This window comes from Bufo bufo, chromosome 1 (assembly GCF_905171765.1).
Source record: "Bufo bufo chromosome 1, aBufBuf1.1, whole genome shotgun sequence".
Classification (NCBI taxonomy): Eukaryota; Metazoa; Chordata; class Amphibia; order Anura; family Bufonidae; genus Bufo; species Bufo bufo.
The window spans coordinates 614,661,390-614,681,488 of record NC_053389.1 but is presented as its reverse complement, the minus strand read 5'-3'; the positions used below and the strand labels follow the sequence as shown (position 1 = coordinate 614,681,488).

Here is a 20,099-nt window from a genome sequence, read left to right as displayed (position 1 = left end):
AGAGCTGTTCCTGTTCCTGGTTCCTGTGGTGGTTGCGGTGTCGAGTGGAATGCTTGAAGTCCTTGGGAAGCACTAGGAGCATCCATCAATGGAGGTACCCGGTCGGGGTGCCAGGAGATCCGTTACAGTGGTGGCAGCAGTGGGATGGTGTCCTAGTGCGAGGAGAAGCAGCTTGGAGACACCGTTCGTGGAGCATATTGAGGGCAACGCTAGTATCCGTTACAGCGCCCCTGGCTACAGCAGGATGGAATCGGCTAGTCTTCAGACAGCGTTCCACTATGATGAGGAGGATTACATGGACTGGTGGGATGCAGTCCGGAAAGATGTCTGGCACGAGGCCCTGGAAGATGTACAGTGTCGGTGGGGCGAGAGTCTCCCCAGTGAGGAGCAGCAGTTGCGGATGCAAGTGGCCCTGCGAATGCTCCTTCTGGGAGAGCAGCCCCTGGATGAGTGGGTGACAGAACTCGAGAGCCTGGTATGGAAGGAGCTTTGGCTAGACGACGCCTACCAGGCACTCTGGTGGTATGTGATTCGGCACTCCCCCTGGATGGCTGAGCGCGACAGACCCGAGGGTGAGGATTATGATGGCCCTGGCCTGTTGTTTGAGTCCTTCGCAGAATCGGAGTTCGGAGATGCTGGAGAGTCCCGGTTCTGGGATATCTATGACTACAGGGAGGCTATGCATGATTGGGCTACAGTGAGAGAGGTGAGACAAGACCTGGCATCTCTAGTGACAATGGAGTGGGAGCTGGAGCAGGATTACCAATACTTCCTCAGCTCAATTCGGCCCCAATATACACTGCCGGAGAGCTGGGTGGCAGTCCCAAACCTACAACCCTACAGCTGGGAAGACCCGACTGAAGTATCCCCTGCTTCAGTACCAGCTGCAGAGGTAGGGGACCTCATAGACTGGTCCTGGGGGGAACCCCATATGGCAGGTGGAGATGGGACTGAGGTCTCTCCACCGGCCCTACAGGGATGCTGGGCAGTTGGCCCAGATCCCCAACGGCAGCTGGATTTTCAGGGAGTAGGGACAGTCGATCCTGCTCCCCAGCGGCAGTATGTTTTGCAGGGAGAGAAGAGCATCGTCTCCATTCCCCAGCGGCAGTGTACCTTGAAGGGAGAAGAGACAACCAGTCTCTCTCCCCAACCACAGGGGGACAGCACCCCTAACCCTGATGGTGCAGATGGGACCGCAGTCCCTGCACCAGGCCTACCGGGATGCTGAAGGGCCGGTACAGATCCCCCACCAACCCCGCAGGAATGCCAGGAGGAGGAGGTAAGCGATCCCTCCTCTCCACAGCTGATCTGCAACAAGGTCCTGGGGGTAGGATTCCCTGACCCCATCCCAGCGGAAGAGCTGGCATCTGGGCAGAGCAAAGTTGGCCTCTGCCCCCCCCCATCCTCTTGTCCAGAGGCTGACTCCCCACAGGCTACCCCAGCGGAAGAGCTGGCATCTGATCAGAGTGCAGTTGGCCTCTGCCCTCCCCTATCCTCTTGTCCAGAGCCTGACTCCCCACAAGCTACCCCATCAAAAGAGATGGCATCTGGGCAGAGCGCAGTCGGCCTCTGCCCTCCCCTATCCTCTTGTCCAGAGCCTGACTCCCCACAGACTAGCCTAGCTGATGCACTGGCACCAGGGTAGAGTACCGCTGATCCCTGCCCACAAAGCAACCTCCACTCCAAGCCAGGGAGCAACACAGAGACCGGGAGTACCAGTTACCAACATAACCTTGGTGGACTCACTGGACAGAGACAGGCTACCAAATTCAACAGGTCCAGTATTTGGTTGTGGGTGGATTGCCAGACTAACTCAGATACCGACTGGCGTGAGGTCAGGTATCTGGTTAGTCTTCCCTGGGAGGGGGAGATGTGTGGTGAAACTAACCTCGCCACAGGTTTTTGGAGGGGCCTGTTTGCCAACCTCTTGCCTCAGGACTATGGCCCATATACTAACTTTGAAGGGGAAGACAGACCGGCCGCACAGCCTAAATCTGTGGAACTGTTTTGGGCAGGAAAGCCATGCTTGCGGTCGGCCAAATGTGACTTCCATGGAATCCGGGAACCCCTGCTCGGATCTGGGTGATTTTTGGATATGTTGTTCACCCAGATCATGGATGTATAAATTATGGGGATATGTGGGGATTTGAGGTGGTTTCTGTGTGTTGGGGAAAAATGTGTGTTTTCTGCCTGTGAGTGATTAAGTTAGCCCATTATGTTTGGTAATTGTATCACAGGTAGAGATGGCCTTGCGGTTCGCCCGGCGGTTGTTTTGCGGCGAACTTTGCGTGTTCGCGATTCGCCGAACATGCGAACATAGAGCAAATTCGCGCCCGCCATATTCTTTTACATTGTGAAGAACTTTGACCCATGACACATCCATCAGGTGGTACAGGACAGCCACATGAGACATTTCAGCACATGGACATACCCCCTACCTTATAAATAAACCTGATCTGGCCGCCATTTTACATTCAGTGTTTTGCCAGTGTAGGAAGAGATTGCTGTGTGGAGCAGGGACAGGCTCTTAGGGACACCAAACGCTAGCTAATAGGGCCACAAAAGTCATTTTAAGCACTAGTATAAGTGTGCTATCGATATGTGTGATACACAGAGGGGTGCGATATACTTATAATATACTTTTATAATGAGTCAAAAACACATATATCTATATAGTGATCACCTGGAAGTTAGGGGCTAGGGGCTTACTAGGGCCATTTTTATATAGGGTAAGGTTCTGGACGGGGTCGCTCTTATCAGGGCGGGTGCTCTGTGGTTAGGCTTTCAGGGCCAGAATAGCACCCCCCTGTCGGGCAATATCAGGGACAGTTTTTGCCCACCCTGTCCTTCAATACCACATCATCATCTAGCCCAGGGATGGATGTTTTTTTTTGCTTTCCCTCCTGGATTCATGGATGTGCACAGGAACCCCCCGGATTGTGGCAGGACATATGGTTTCGCATTTGGTGCCGCCGAGCACCTGATTTAGTGCCGCCGAGTACTTGTTATTGGCTACCACATCTATGCTTTTTGCTTAACTTTAATAATTTAATTTATTTTCATTTTGAGGGATATCTTTTCCATTCACACATCCGCAAAATGGGTCCGCATCCGTTCCGCAATTTTGCGGAATGGGTGCAGACCCATTCATTTTCAATGGGGCCAGAATGTGCTGTCCGCATCTGCATTTGTGGATCCACATCCACATTTGCGGATCCGCACTTCCTCATCCGTGCTTCAGTTTCCGCAAAAAAATAGAACATGGCCTATTCTTGTCCGCAATTGCAGACAAGATTAGGCATTTTCTATTCTAGTGCCAGCGATGTGTGGTCCTCAAATTGCGGAATGCACATTGCCGGTGTCCATGTTTTGAGGATCCGCAAAACACTTACGGACGTGTGAATGGACCCTCATAGTAAAATTATTAAAGTTTACGTTTTATCTTCATGTATATTCTAATGGATTGCCTTCCTTGCGCAATTTTATAATATACTTTCTATGTTAGAAAGTATATTATACCGCATTTGTATTGTGCGGCAGTTGTGTGCGGTTCTGCTGCGATACTGCAGGTATATAGAGGGACAAGCGTTATTGAACAAATAATTTCTACTGGTGTGATATACTAGTCGTCCCCCAAAAATGGAGATCGCAAATTCGAATAATACATGTGGTATGTCACTGTTCATGTTGTGGGACTATTTGTGCACTTCTAGTAATTATTTCTTGGCTGCAAATATGAGCTGAAGGTTTTTCAGGTTCGCCTGCCATTAAAATGAATGGGACCCGCCACGAACTTGCGGTTCGCGAACATTTGATCGTGTTCGCGAACCGTCCCGGCAGATGTTCGTCCATCACTAATCACAGGCAGAGCCCATTGTGTTTTGGTAATTGCGTCACAGACGATGCCATTGTGTTTGTTAAATGTATAGTTTTTGTATTTAAACTGTAAGGATTGGCTGCTATGTTATGTCCTCAGTTCCCAACCAGGTCCACGGGGGTGGTACCCTTGCTAGAAAATGTGTGTATAAGTCAATGTTTGTGTGTTCAAAAAAGAGTTCCTGTTTTACCCTTCATCATGTTGAGGTTGGTGTTTGGGTAACTGATTGACACTAGGGATTGCTATACGCTGAAGATTTGCTATACTCCCCTGGCTATAACTACTAGCTCTTGTAAGAGCTGTTCCTGTTCCTGGTTCCTGTGGTGGTTACGGTGTCGAGTGGAGTGCTTGGAGTCCTCGGGAACACTATGAGCATCCATATACGGAGGTACCCCGTCGGGGTGCCAGGAGATCTGTTACAGTGTCAAAAAAAAACTGTCCAGCAAAATCTGTTTTCCATAAACCGTATGGCCTTCCTTTCCTTCTGTACCCTGCCGCGTGCCCGTAAAGCAGTTTACGACCACATATGGGGTGTTTCTGTAAACTACAGAATCAGGGCCAGAAATATTGAGTTTTGTTTGGCTGTTAACCCCTGCTTTGTAACTGGAAAAAAAATTATTAAAATGGAAAATCTGCCCAAAAAGTGAAATTTTGAAATTCTATCTCTATTTTCCATTAATTTGTGTGGAACACCGAAAGGGTTAACAAAGTTTGTAAAATCTGTTTTGAATACCTTGAGTGGTGTAATTTCTAAAATGGGGGCACTTTTTTGGAGTTTCTACTCTAGGGGTACATCAGGGGGCTTCAAATGGGACATGGTGTAAAAAAAAAAACAGCCCAGCAAAATCTGCCTTCCAAAAACCGTATGGCATTCCTTTCCTTCTGTGCCCTGCCGTGTGCCCGTACAGCAGTTTACGACCACATATGGGGTGTTTCTGTAAACTACAGAATCAGGGCCAGAAATATTGAGTTTTGTTTGGCTGTTAACCCTTGCTTTGTAACTGGAAAAAAAATTATTAAAATGGAAAATCTGCCCAAAAAGTTAAATTTTGAAATTTTTGCGCTATTTTCCATAAATTCTTGTGGAACACCTAAAGGGTTAACAAAGTTTGTAAAATCAGTTTTGAATACCTTGAGGGATGTGGTTTCTAGAATGGGGTCATTTTTGGGTGGTCTCTATTATGTAAGCCTCACAAAGTGACTTCAGATCTGAACTGGTACTTGAAAAGTGGGTTTTTGAAAATTTCAGAAAAATTTCAAGATTTTCTTCTAAACTTCGCCTTGTAACATCCCCAAAAAATAAAATGTCATTCCCAAAATGATCCAAAGTAGATATATGAGGAATGTAAAGTAATAATTATTTTTGTAGGTATTACTATGTATTATAGAAGTAGAGAAATTGAAACTTGGAAATTTGCTAATTTTTCAAAAATTTTGGCAAATTTGTTATATTTTATAAATAAAAATTTATTTTTTTGACATTTTACCAGTGTCATGAAGTACAATATGTGACGAAAAAACAATCTCAGAATGGCCTGGATAAGTCAAACCGTTTTAAAGTTATCACCACATAAAGTGACACTGGTCAGATTTGCAAAAAATGGCCTAGTCCTTAAGGTGAAAATGAGCCTGTACCTAAGGGGTTAACAGTGACCTCCACAGTGCCCGCCCCTTTAACAGTGACCTCCAGAGTGCCCACCCCTTTAACAGTGACCTCCACAGTGGCCGCCCCCTTTATCACTGACTTCCACAGTTCCCGCCCCTTTAACAGTAACCTCCACAGTGCCCGCCCCTTTAACAGTGACCTCTACAGTGCCCACCCCTTTAACAGTGACCGCCCCTTTGACAGTGACCGAGCCTTTAATAGTGACCGTCCCTTTAACAGTGACCGTCCCTTTAACAGTGACCTCCACAGTGCCCGTCCCTTTAATAGTGACCGCCCCTTTAACAGTGACCTTCATAGTGGCCGCCCCTTTAACAGTGACCTCCACAGTGGCCGCCCCCTTTATCACTGACTTCCACAGTGCCCGCCTCTTTAACAATAACCTCTACAGTGCCCGCCCCTTTAACTGTGACCTCCACAGTGCCCGACCCTTTAACAGTGACCTCCACATTGCCCGTTCCTTTATAAGTGACCACACCTTTAACAGTAGCCTCCACAGTGCCCACCCCTTTAACAGTGACCTCCACAGTGCCCACCCCTTTAAATGTGATGTCAACAGTGGCCACCCCCTTTATCACTGACTTCCACAGTGCCTGCCCCTTTAGCAGTAACCTCCTCCACAGTGCCCGAATCTTTAACAGTGACCTCTACAGTGCCCACCCCTTTAAAAAATATAGCTTACACATTCCCTTTAAGAGATGCTTAATTCACATCTATGCTTAGAAGGTAAAATGCAAGCTCATACATAACTGATTTTGTTTTTAAGAAAACATGTATGCAGGTATAATAGCCTTTTTTTGCACAGTTAGCTTACTTGGTCGAGAATTATCACTGCTCCCTTCCAGAGGTTCACCTCAGTGCACCAGGCAAAACCTCTGCTCAGCCATACACAGACCTCTACACTACTGCAGGAATCAGACCTTCCCAGGCTCCAGCACGCTGCATTCCTAATTGGTGGACTAGGCACCAGGCCCAGTCATCTCACAGGCTAAGGCCACCTGCACATGTTGCGGAATACGTGCGTTTTTTTCCGTGTGGATTCACGTGCAGAAAAACCACAGCGTATTACAGTACGAGCAATTGAGATTACACAAATCTTGTGTACACTTTACAGATTTTTTCTGTGTGGAAATCGACCCACTGTGAGGATTTAGAAATCTGCAACAAACTCAAAAAAATTACTAAGTGGTCTCTCAGCCAGCCATTCAGTCCATTGCTGCAGTCTATTTGCTGCTAAAGTAGAGAGTACAAAAGCGCTTGTTATTACCTATAAATCTCTCTAAGAACACTTAGACAACCCCTATGAGTTTCCATATTAGGGTGTTTAAGAGAAGGCATTTATGCCATTTTGCTAAAATATACCATTAGTGTATGATCGCTGGGATCCCAACCACCGCGAATCCCACCGAATGCTAGAACTAATGAATAATGACACTAGGAAGGAGCTGTGCCACTTCATTTTCTGTCAGATTCACTTAGCTTCCTCTAGAGGCCTCATGGTTAACTACTGGTTAATATTGGCTAAGCATGTGACCTTCACTGATGCATTGCATACTTCACTTTGAAAATCGGAGGAGACTTTCTTCTAGGGGAGAATAATGGTACTGTGTAGATTTACATATGCTGACATACAGTATGTTTGTGGCTCTGTAGTACATATGGTGCCTAGATGCCATGTGCCTCTGTTCAGGCTCCATGTACATAACTCTGTTGCTGAGGACTAACACTGAAAATAGGTTGCAGGTCACAGACAACTGTTAGTTCAATGCTAAGTAAGAAATGAATCTACAAAGTTTCTAGCTTGTGGTTTTTGTGTGTGTGTGTGTGTACAAAAACATAACTACTGCCAAGCTCACTAGCTGCAAAGGGTTTACTGGGTCATCTTATGCATAGCTCTTCATATGCTGTGCATATTTCTACTACATAATTACAACAATCTGATTTTTAGCCCATATTATATAATAATTTCCTGTTTTTTTCTGCCTTTCAGGTGGAAGGATGGGTACATTCCTCTTCCTCTACGTTGCTGTGTCTCTTCTGAGGACAACATTCAGCTGCCCTGAGGCATGCTCCTGTGTGGATAAATACAATCAACAGTTTGCTGATTGCACGTACAAGAAGCTACAAAAGGTTCCAACTGGGTTCCCTTCCAATGTCACCACCCTTAGTCTTTCAGCCAACAAAATCAGCTCACTAAAAAAATCCAACTTTGTTGGGGTGCCACAGGTGACATCACTGTGGTTAGCTCATAATGATATTAGTTTAGTAGAAAGAGGTACTTTGGCAACGTTGGCTTATCTTAAAAACCTGGATATTAGTCATAACCAACTAGTGGAATTCCCATGGGAGGATCTAGCCAGCCTCCCTGCCCTCCAACTGCTAAAAATGAACAACAACCGTATGGTAAACCTACCCATGAATGCCTTTGATAATTTAAAAGATCTTAGGTCTCTCCGAATAAATAATAATCATTTTAATGTAATTCGCGAAGGAACCTTCAAGCCTCTTGCTTCTCTTCTACATATTCAGATCTACAATAATCCCTTCCAGTGCACTTGCTCACTCGTGTGGCTGAAGAAATGGATTGAGGAAGCTCAAATCACTGTAGCAGACAAGGACTTAATTGTATGTAGCTCCCCTGAAGAGCTCCAAGGGAAGGCACTTAGTAAAATTCCGGATTTGCCATGTAGGGCCCCTAGTGTACAACTAAGCTACCATCCTAATCTTGATAGCACTGAGTTATATGATGGATTTACTCTCACTTTACACTGTTTGGTCAGTGGTAGCCCCAAGCCAACAATCCAGTGGAAAGTTCGCAATTCAACTCAAGAGACTGAGCTTAAATTGCCCAGTGATGGGGCCAAAGGCGAGTTATCTGGAGATTTTCTGGTTTATCAGAATGGAACACTGGTCATTCCTCACCTTAGCAAGAAATTTGAAGGAGCATATACTTGTATAGCCACAAATGAGATGGGAAGTAGCCAGAGTTCGGTCAATGTCTCTGTGGCAGGAAGTCAGAAATATCCCACAAAGGTTGAGGATCCAGCATCAGAAAAGATACCTACAGATACTAAAAAAATTGCAGATAAGGAACTGGGAAACAGTGTTCTTAAAGAAGATAAAACAGAGGAAAAATCGAATTCCATAATACCAACAGTGTCAACTGCTGGTACTGAGAATAACAAGATAAACACCATTGAAAACTTTCACTCAAATGAGAAGAAATGTGGACCTAGTGTAGGAGGCCTGCATGTTTCCAACCATGCCTTTAATGAGAGTAGCAACTTGAAACCTCATGTGTTTGATCTGGGTGTAATAGCTCTGGATGTATCAGAGAAAGAAGCAAAGGTACAAATAACTCCATATAATACACATTCTGGTAAACGGAACCTAAAGATGCTATACCTCTGTCAGGAAAGTCCTAAAGGTTTTACTTTGGTTCAGTGGTCAGAAATTGAGGATCGAGTAAACTCCTACTGGTTTCAAGGTCTAACACCTGGCACCAACTATTCTGTATGCCTAACGTACAAAGGAGAAGACTGCCAAGTGCAGGTGGTTTTTACTACTAAAAAAGAAGTGCCCTCTTTGATCATAATCATTGTAGTCAGTGTTTTTCTCCTTGGTTTGGCCACCATACCTCTAGTGGGAGCCACATGTTGTCACCTGCTTACTAAATATCACGGTAAAAATTATAAATTAATAATGAAGACCCACAAACAAGATACAATGGAGAAGCAGATGTCTGCTGATTTTGACCCTAGATCATCTTATGTGGAGTCAGAAAAGAATTTTGACCCTAGCGAAGCTGTAAGAGAAGAAGGAGAAGCAGAGGCAGAAGCAGCACCTTCAGAAGAGGTTGAGAAAGAGGTTGAAGGAAGTGTATTAGATGAAACCCTTCCAAGCTCTGAGTCCAAAACCAACCACGAAGATTTTGAGGTGGGATCTGAGTACAGTGATAAGCTCCCTCTGGGAGCTGAGGCTGTGACCATCTCTGAAGAGATTAATGGTAACTACAAGGAGTCTGCCCGCTGATATGTCACAAGGTATCAAGAAATCACCTTCATTCAATCCCTTTGATTTATCTGCCAATGTGTTCAAGAGTGAGACCTTCTTTAATTCAGTAACCCATCAGTAATCCTGTGAAACCCCTGCAAGAATAAAAACCTGAATTATCCTCCCAGTCTCTCCAGAAATGTGCTCCTTATCAAGAATTTACAGGTGAAAGGAGGAGCGCAAGGCATTCACGCAAGTTAAGAAGTGCAATGGATAAACTTTACTTAATAACTATAATGACAGTGTTCTCACTAGTGTTTTTGAGCCTAGGCATACAGCAAATCAATTTTCACCAATCCAAAGCCTCAATGAATAGGTTCTGCCCATCACAGCAGTAGACAGCTATGCTGGTGGGTTCATAACACTGCACATTTGTATGCATGCCCTGTGTGTCGCATATCTGTGTGCATCAAAGTGTTAATGTAGCAATGTTTGTGAATATGCCACAAAATGTGTAATTTAGGCTAGTCTATAAAAAAAGTGTCAATGTTTTGCCAACAGGTGAGTGCACAGTGCGTATATATATATATATTTACAGGTAAATGTATATAAAAGAGTGTTTCTGCAGAGAGCACTTACAGCATACCATGGTGTATACCTGCCTACAAAACCACATACACATACCTAGCATCTTAATTATTCGCAGTTTATCTTATTGTTCCAAGCATTTGCTACACATCTACACATTATTTCAATTTAATGAGCCCCTGAGGATTTGCACATTCAAAAGATCAAAAAAATATTGTTTATTCATTGGAGTCTCAAAACCGAGATGATGAAACAGTAACTTTTAATATAATGGGCCTATAATTCTACTACAGTATACAAATCTTTATCATCAAATCCAGACTGCAGCTACCCAACCCTTTTAGAAGTCATATATAAACCAGGACTAAATATCTACTGAATTCTATAATGCATGATCAGATGCTCTCCATCAACAATTAGAATAGAAAATCAGATCTATGTGAATCCCAAGGAGATCTAATTACAGTAAAACTAGAGGATTATGGCGGAAAAATGAGTAATAAGGGTGCACCTGCACTACATCTCTTCTGAGCTACAGTACTATACAACCTTCTAACCGTGCCTCTTGGGACTACACCACAGTCCCTCTGCTGCAAGTCAAAAGGACACCCAGTTAACCTCTAACTGCCCTGATGATAGCACAATGTTTCTATGGAGCAAATCTTTTATCTATAGTCAGAGGGTATAAAGGTGCAGTTTGGGGGCCTTCATCATCATGGATAAACTGAATCTGGAAGTCAACTTTGGACATAGCCTTCAGTCTACTATGGACACATTATTTGTTTTCATTTCTGTAGGCAGCATTTATAATGTTCCAAATAGGAATCAGTTACGTATGTTAATCACAGTTTTTTATTATTACAGTGTTTTTATGCTTTTTTTATTCCGTAATGATATTATATTTTAGCTGATATTATATGTCGCTTTCGGGTATAGTGAGTCCAGTTTAGTCCAATTTTACAACTGGGATGCTCAGTTGGGTGGAAAAAGTGGAGACGCATAATTTTATTATAAATTATGATCTACATTTGAATGATTGTTATTGGACCCACAGGGCCACCAGTGTATATTCTTATTGTCAATTTTACAAATCTTTGACTAAGGTTGCCAGAGACTGGCACCTAATATGTGAACTTGTTACTGCAGGTATGTACCATATTTACAGTATAACAACATATACTGGGCATACAATCTGCAAATGTCTATACTGCACATATCCATGCACTTAATTGTAACTGTCTCAGTGCCTGAACCATATCCATTGTTAAAGATTTTTACCTTTCTACTAATGTTTTGTTGTGGTTTGATACTTTAGATATTTTGAGTGTTTTTTATTTGTTTTTATAATAGTGACTTCTTTGAATATTAGGGGAATAATATAAGTGTTACACGGGACAGTTTTTAATAACATGGTGCTCAATATACTAACTTCTGGAAGAAGATTTTTGAAATGTAGAATATCTCAGAGGGTCACTGACCGAAAAACATTAGGAAAGTTACGGAGCATAGGCAACATGTAAGTTATTGTTTTATGATATAAAACACCTATCATATCTACTCAAATAGAATTCTCTATCAAGGAAACTTTACTAACTGAGGGTAAGCAGGTGTGCATTTTTTTGTTAAATATATATAAGGATATTAGATTTCTGCACCTATAATCTCTTCCAAGTTTAACAAGTTTACTAATTTTGAGGGAACTTTCAGAGACTAGGACCTGTTAGGACATGGACATATAAATCACATCAGCATCTGATCTTATAACCACAATTGCAAAGAAAAAGTAACATAGCTGACCATCATGGGTGGAGTGGGAACATGTGGTCCTGGAAGAATCCTAAAAGTGGTCCCATCTTGTAGGCAGGTCCAAATTAACAGAAAGCGGGACAACAGAAGTTGGCAGGGACAGCTGAAGTAGGTGAGGCCTGCAATACTATAGAGCACCACAAAATACCACCCCAGCAGAACCAAATAGCACAGTGCAGCATAAAATACTGCAGCGTTCACCACAGTAGTTAACTGTATCACTGCCCTGAGGATGGTAATTCAGTGGAGTTCAGGAAGGCACCTGCGGCCATTGGCCAGGTGCACAATTACCTGATGCTTCTAGCATTAATTAATACTTAGAACATCAGATTGGAAATTTTCCTGTAAGGTCTATGGCCAGTCCCCTCCTGCTGACCGTAGTAACCAGGGTGGGCTGGTGGAGCATGTGCTTTGGCAGCTGGGTGCCAGATGGGGTACTAAGCCACTCTGTCCAGGGTATTTTAGCTACAAGGATAGATCGGTGAATTCAATCTTTACCCCACTGCATTTTGGGTAACTAATTATGCTGCAGATTTCTTTTAAAGATGGCCTCTGAATAACGAGTTTTAGAATCTGATCTAAATCTTCCCTACTGTTGCGATTTATATTAAGAAGAATAGCAGATTTCTACATTCCTTGGTGCCCTAACCCGTGTCATATCCATCTTTTACAAAGAAATTTTCTAGCTATTCTACTAAGTTATATATTGCTATTACACGACACTAAGCCATTTATCTTGCTCAAATTAAATCTAGAGTCAGCTCATTTTTCAGTTCCAATAAAAGCAAACTAGCGTGACATGAGTGCAGAGAAAGAAATCCCTCTTAGTATAGGCCATGCATGACTAATGATAAATCTGGTCCCTATAGTAGATAAATGATCCTCCAATTAACCATGGAATGTCCAAAGCCATAGTAGACTATGCTTTGATGTGACATCTTTAGTCCTGCTGACGTCTAAGTTTAAAAGTCAGTAGAAATCTCAATCAATTATTCATTCAAAGATAGTGCTCAGACAGACTGGTGGTACACATCTATTTAGGAGAAATAGGCACAAATGGACATATTCAATTGCTGTCAGCCAAATGACATACATGTTCGGTTTGGCGTGTATGTGTTGTCACTGGGGAGAGAAGAGAAAGCAGCCACCACACACCTCTGGTGGTGGCTTATCTCCTAGGAGAACATGAGGATCAAGAGAAAATATTTAGCTTACCAGATCCTTCACTGTCCTGACATCATCTGTCATAGGAGAGTTACCCTTTAAAGGGAGTCTGTCACATTTTTTTAGCGTCCAAGACCGCTCATATCACGTTATTGCATAGTTCACCTCATTTAAGCAGTACCTGTTTTGTATATGTCCAATGTAGAGAAGCTGAAAAAACAAGCTTATAACGATATGCTAATTAGGTCTCACAAGTGCCCACAGGTGGCGTTATGGCCGCAAGTGCCCAGACCCCTTGCTGATGTGCCTGCCTAACCACTCCCCTTGCAGTCCTCCGGCACGCTCTGCCCTCTTTGTTCCTAATCCTCCTCTGCCTCTGAGATCTCATGCCTGCCCGGTCCACCGCCAAACTAGGATGGTAGGGTGGGCCAGAAGACTGCAAGGGGAGTGGTTAGGCGAGTACATCGGCGAGGGGCCTGGGCACTTGCGGCCATAAGCATATAATTCTAAACTCATTTTTTCAGCTTTTCTACGTGGGACATATGATAAAGGTACTGTTTAAACGAGGAGAAACTAAGCAATATGAGTGGTCTAGAACGCTAAAAGTAGGTGACAGACTCCCTTTAATTCACCTGCAACACCACCACGAAGGAAATTATGTATTGCATAGTTTCCATTTAGGCTGTCAATATTATGCTGTTTGTATTGGGTCCTCCATTCTCCACACCACTTGATATACTGTATAAGATACTTCAATGGGTAAACCCCCAATTGGTGTACATGACAATGTGTAAACAGCCAATCCCTTCTATCTGAATACTATTGCTTAACATTGAATGCTATTGAATGCAAATGACCCTCATTATTCTGTAAAAATAAAATTCTAATTAGTAAGAAAAACAGCACAGCACCGCGGAAGGGGCTTTTTATGTATATTGTATAAGCTGTGTATCTATTGTACTTTTGCAGTTAATATAGCTTTTAATTTAAGACTTAAAGAACTTTCCATTTAAGACCTTTACAAAAGTAATATGGTTTCCATTTTCTGTCAATGTATATTATAATCGGTTGCAATGAATAAACAAAATACCAAAGTTTCGAAAAGTTTAGTTACAACTAGAGATGAGTGAAATTATAAAAAATTTGATTCAGCTGCTTTGCCGAATTTTACAAAGGAATTCGATTTATGACAAATTACTTCATCACGAAGCTCATTCTTTGTATGTAGCGGACGCAATGACGGGCCGCCCCCCTTTCATTGAACCCCTCAGATGCCACGTTCATTGCTGATCGCAGCATCTGAGGCTACTATTTAGACCTTTTAGTGGTTAATCAAGGTAAAAATAATTTTTTTAAATGCTCACCTTATCCATTTGCTTACGTAGAGGCCGTTGTGGCCTTCTTGAATGACGACACCATGCGTTGACATGATGACGTCATCACACTGGCCGGGCACGGTGATGTCATACTTCGCGTGCAAATGGATAAGGTATGTACTTTCTTTGTTTTGAATGCCATTTTAGGGTAAGATGATAATTCGTAGCACATCAAATTTTCCCTGAAATTCGGATCGAAGTCAATCAATTCTATTCTCTCAACACTAGTTACAACTAAGGTATTCTAAGAATATAAAACAATGTATTAGAATGCATTAGAACAAGGTTTTCCGCAGTACCTAGTCTGCTGTATGACCAAGCTTAGTAGTATTTTACCATCAACTGTACCTGGATGTTAAAGTGACAAGTACAATGCTCCCTAAATACTTATTTTCACCACAATTGCTGCTATTTTGTCATACATATTTTCTTTATCATCTCTTTATATGAAATCTACGGTTTCTTGATTCTACTCCACAGACCAGCAGTCCTACAAATCTTTCTAAAGGCTTGCTGTAAGCATCATTTACAGGCCTCCATTTGGCTCACTATGGCATCAGTTTGCATTCTCTTTTTTATGTTGGCTATGTACTATTTCCCTAACCGATGTGTATTGTTATTAGTAAGATGTTTGTCATTGTGTGATGTTGGTTAAGAATACAGAGGCACTGAGATATGATGTATACAAAACCAATAAAATGCTGTACTAACAGGAAAGCTGGACGTGGATCTTATTTGTACAGTGACCTGCAACGTGAGCAGAAATTATTCTGCTATTCTCTGTCTTCCTGCTATTTTCTATCTTGCTTCACCAGGGTCTTTTATTACCTCCTTCCACTCATACAATCTTATTACAAAATGATTTCTGTATCTCTGGAAGTATATGACTATGGCTCTCAAGTTAGCCAGCAATGATGAAACAAGTGTCGTAATAACAAATATTCTATATGGCATGCTGCTGACATCTTAAATAGGTTCTGTCATCAGATACATAGCAATAAAGCCGTCTCACCTGAGACGTGTACGCTTGACAGGTGAGCATCATGGTCTTGGTCCCATCTTCCTAGATTTCTGCATTCTTGAGAAAAATAGATGTTTTATAATATGCAAATGAGCCCCTTGGAGCAACTAGATAGGTGCTGTTGCACCTCGTTGTTCCCAGAGGCACCGCTCACTGCCCTTCATGCTACGCCCCCACAACTGACTGGCATGAGTATGTTTTCACTGCCTGGCCCTAAAGTCTCGCAGGAGCTCATTCGGCGCATGTGCTGTACAGGGATGAAGCGCCCGGCGTTCTTAATCCCAGTACAGCGCGTGCGCTAAACAAGCCCCCGCAAGACTTCTGGGCCAGACATGAGTACGCCTTCACTGCCTGGCCCTGTCAGTTAGTCGTGGAGGTACAGCATGAAAGAGAGCGAGTGGAGCCTCTAGGACAGGGATGCACAACCTGCGGCCGGGAGGCCACATGTAGCCCTTGATACCATTCTCTGCAGCCCCCAACCATCTGGTAACAGACATGTATGTCTATGTCTTGTGGCTGCTGACACGTATTTTTTATGTACTCTCCCATTAGATGGGCGTCCTGAAAAGTGTAACCAGACATTAATGGTGTATACTGAGTATTCAATATGCCATAAATACAGTATTTCAGTTGTTAATACCCCTTTAAATTTTATTTTCAGCTCTTGAAGTTGATTCAGTCTATGTGCCCCCAACCATTGTGCACCCCTGCTCTAGGAGCAACAAGGAGCAACAGCACTGCCCTCATTAATCCTAGGGGCTCATTTGCATATTATAAAACATTTATTTATTTATTTTTATATGGAGCATTTCTCCGGTCCTCCTTTTACATTCCTTTCTTATTTTTCAAAGCATATTTTATTGGACCTCATTTTAATGCACATTATTTCCAATTTCAATGTTCTTTGCACATGGGATATGATGCGAATTAGATGTGGAGATTTTCCTGCTCCAGGCCTAAGTCTCACATAGGATTTTACAGCTTCTTGCACAGCGGCTGAGACCTGTCACTTTCAGATTGCTATCATGTTGCTCTGTAACTCCTGTGTTACATGATCCCCAAGGGCATTGTCACTGTGCAAGAGCTGGCACTCTAGATTTTTTTTTAAGGAGTAACCTTGGCTTCTGCACCTCCTTCTCTTCCAATTTCCTTTCACTTTGTCTCTCAATTATTCTGTCAAATTCAAGAATGTTCAATAGATTGTGTGACGTCTGCATGTGATAAAAAGGTGGCACATGAACAATTGCTAACAAAGCACCTGACAAGAAGCAGAAGGAATTTAAACAAAGACATGGGTGAAGAAGAGATTGCTGTGTGACAGATGAACCGGTCACGTGTCATATTCTGCAATTTTGGATATTTTGGCTCATAAAAACAACATATTCATTGCTAGTTATTACACAGGGGATGGGATTTTGCTTTAAGTCTTAAAGAATGATATTAAGATCTTTATGGGTTTCCATGAGCTGATTACAGACTTTATCCTGTCATGTCAAAAGGCCAGAATATGAAGAAGTTGGAGCCGATTCGTTCAAAAAAACTTTTCCATAGGGTTAGACCTGTTGGTCATAGTTTGTAGATGTTGGGACTCGGGAGAACACATTTTTCCAGGATTCCACCATAAAAACTAGAATATTGATTCAACCTATATGTATGCAAATGTACAAGATCATGGAAATGTCAAGGTGTGTGCATTTGTAGCATATAGTATATGTATGTGCAAGGGGAAATGGCCATACCACAACATAGTACACTCATCAATCCCATACTAATACAGATTCATATGAGCCTCTAATATATTTTAAAAAATTGATAATGTAAAAATGATGTTATTTTTTGTTAATCATACTGGTAATGACCATTTCAATGATGCAGGCACATCTTTTGCATCATCATTTATAGGCATATCACACGTACAAAAATCTTAGGGGTTGAGTCATGAAACATAGGCTACATTTTTCAAAGCAGCACCTGGATCTCAATACTTTTGTAATTACATGTAATTAAACATTTAGCATAGCCACTGAACTATTCGATAAAATGTATCTGTATAGCACCACCTGCTGTTTGTTCTTTTCCTTATTTCTTGTCCACCTCACTGAGAGGGTCGCACATGCTCAAATTAAATCTTCAGCTGCCACCAACAATATCTTCTGTTAGAAGCTGTGTCATAGAATGTGTCGGCAGATAAGAACCATTTGGCCCATCTAGTCTGCCCAGTGACAGGAAAAGAGCTACAGCAGAAAGGACACATCCCCTCGAGAAAGGGCTCACCCTATGAGCTGCCAGTCTGAAGAGAATCTAGCAGAACAATTGGAGAAATGAATTAGGAGATGTCTGGATCCATGTGAGGTACAGGGCTGGTTCTAACTTTGTTAGAAAGAGATGGTCATGTACTATATGATGTCTGATAAAAAAAAAATTGTACATCAATCATGGAATAACCCCTTTAACAAATCCTTTTTCTACTTGGAATAATTCTCTTAGGCTATTCAACCTACATGTTTGCTCAGAAAAAACAGAGATGCCAACAGATTGTTCTCAGTACTGGCACCTATTCAGTTTTTTAAACTGGCAATGACTCATGACACAGACAGAACTTCTTATTTACCCATTTTAGGACAAATCCTAAGTGTATCAAAGCTAATATCATGGATGAAACAGATGTATGATGGCTCATAGAAACTAATTCTTACTTATGGACAGCTCACTATGGTCTAAATTAACAATATACAGAATACATGGATGAATCAACTGAGGTCTGATAAAGTTGTGAAACGATCCTCATTCAGAAAGATATGCAAGTCTGAACCATTTCCTCTGATTTACTTCTGCACATTTCATGCATTCTAGAATGTTGTGGTAGACGATATATGCGGGGTTTTCCATCCTTTTCCATGTCATGTTTTCAACTCTTGCATCAGTTCTCCGTCCCTAGAATTTGCACTACTGATGTATCAGATGAATCACACAGTTTTCATGGTTTGGGTAATAGCCTTAGTCATGGCGCTTATGTCTTATTTTCAGTCTGTGTATCCCCCCCCCCACCACCACCATCCTTCCCTCCCATTCTGCCTTACAGTCTCCCCCCCCAGTTCCTGTGATTTCAAGCATTGCTCTCCATGTCACTGCACACATCTCTCTTTCTCTCTCGCTTCCTGCATATCAAGCTCTCCCCACCACTCTGTCAAATCCCCCAGGCTGTGATACTTGGAAAAGCTTTTATCGGAGGTGTGATTATTATCTGACCTCAATCTGACAGTTGAAGAGGAGGGGGGTGTGTGTGTGGTGGAGTATGGGGAGGATGTTAAGGCCAGGGAGGGGTTAAAAGGACAATGATAAAACATGCTACTATAGAAAAGGAACCAAATGAGAATGAAAAATGGGAAGCATAAAAGTAATCCATGACATCATAAAAAGACATATGTTATATTCCGTATAGACTTTTTTCTTAATAAATTATCGCTGACGTTCAAGCTGTAAATGCTCCATGAGTCATTTCTTAACTTCTAAAATCACATGGATTACAGTATAATATACAATCAATGTGGCCTTCTCAATTGAAATCACACGAGACGGCTCTACTGGCCTTCCCAAGAACATCTACGGCTCCAAGATCAATTGTATTGTGCTCTGCCAGGAAGTAAGGTTCTGTGCCCACAAGGTGACTCGCAGAGGTTGCCTTCTCAACATTCCTTAGCTAAGTGCCAAATAACATTAAAGTTCCTCCAAAGCTATGAACATAGACTATGGTACTTCTAGAAAACATGAACACAGTGCCAGTGCTTAGACATGGCATGTACCCGCTGGGATACATGTACCAAGGCCTTTGCATAAAGGGAAGATGTTGAGAGTATACCATTACAATCTCATTTTGAGTAAGCAAAAAAAAAATTACGATTTTTTTTTTTATTCATTTTGGTCAAAGTGGCATTTTATAAAATGAATTCAAAGTATTTGAAAACTGCAATGTTTTTTGAGCATCTTGTGTTTTTGTCAAACTACAGTACACCTTATCACACTTGACATTTTATCATGTTTTACTCAACTGAATTCTGAATTATCAAAGCGAATCACATTTCCTGGAACTAGGGACTACATTTTAAATATACACTCACCTAAAGAATTATTAGGAACACCTGTTCTATTTCTCATTAATGCAATTATCTAGTCAACCAATCACATGGCAGTTGCTTCAATGCATTTAGGGGTGTGGTCCTGGTCAAGACAATCTCCTGAACTCCAAACTGAATGTCAGAATGGGAAAAAAAGGTGATTTAAGCAATTTTGAGCTTGGCATGATGGGCCGGTCTGAGTATTTCACAATCGGCTCAGTTACTGGGATTTTCACGGACAACCATTTCTAGGGTTTACAAAGAATGGTGTGAAAAGGGAAAAACATCCAGTATGCGGCAGTCCTGTAGGCAAAAATGCCTTGTGGATGCTAGAGGTCAGAGGAGAATGGGCCGACTGATTCAAGCTAATAGAAGAGCAACGTTGACTGAAATAACCACTCGTTACAACCGAGGTATGCAGCAAAGCATTTGTGAAGCCACAACACGCACAACCTTGAGGCGGATGGGCTACAACAGCAGAAGACCCCACCGGGTA

At 42.4% G+C, this 20,099-nt stretch overlaps 1 protein-coding gene across 1 annotated transcript in view; it reads left to right on the top strand.

Annotated features, from left to right (window-relative positions):
* ISLR2 (immunoglobulin superfamily containing leucine rich repeat 2) overlaps positions 1–15,184 on the top strand; it is a 66,079-nt gene extending 50,895 nt beyond the window's left edge. The window contains exon 2 of the mRNA XM_040413707.1: positions 7,531–15,184. Within this exon, the coding sequence (XP_040269641.1) occupies positions 7,539–9,572 (2,034 nt within the window). The 5' untranslated portion in view covers positions 7,531–7,538 and the 3' untranslated portion in view covers positions 9,573–15,184. The remainder of the gene's footprint in view (positions 1–7,530) is intronic.
* The last annotated feature ends 4,915 nt before the right edge of the window (positions 15,185–20,099 follow it).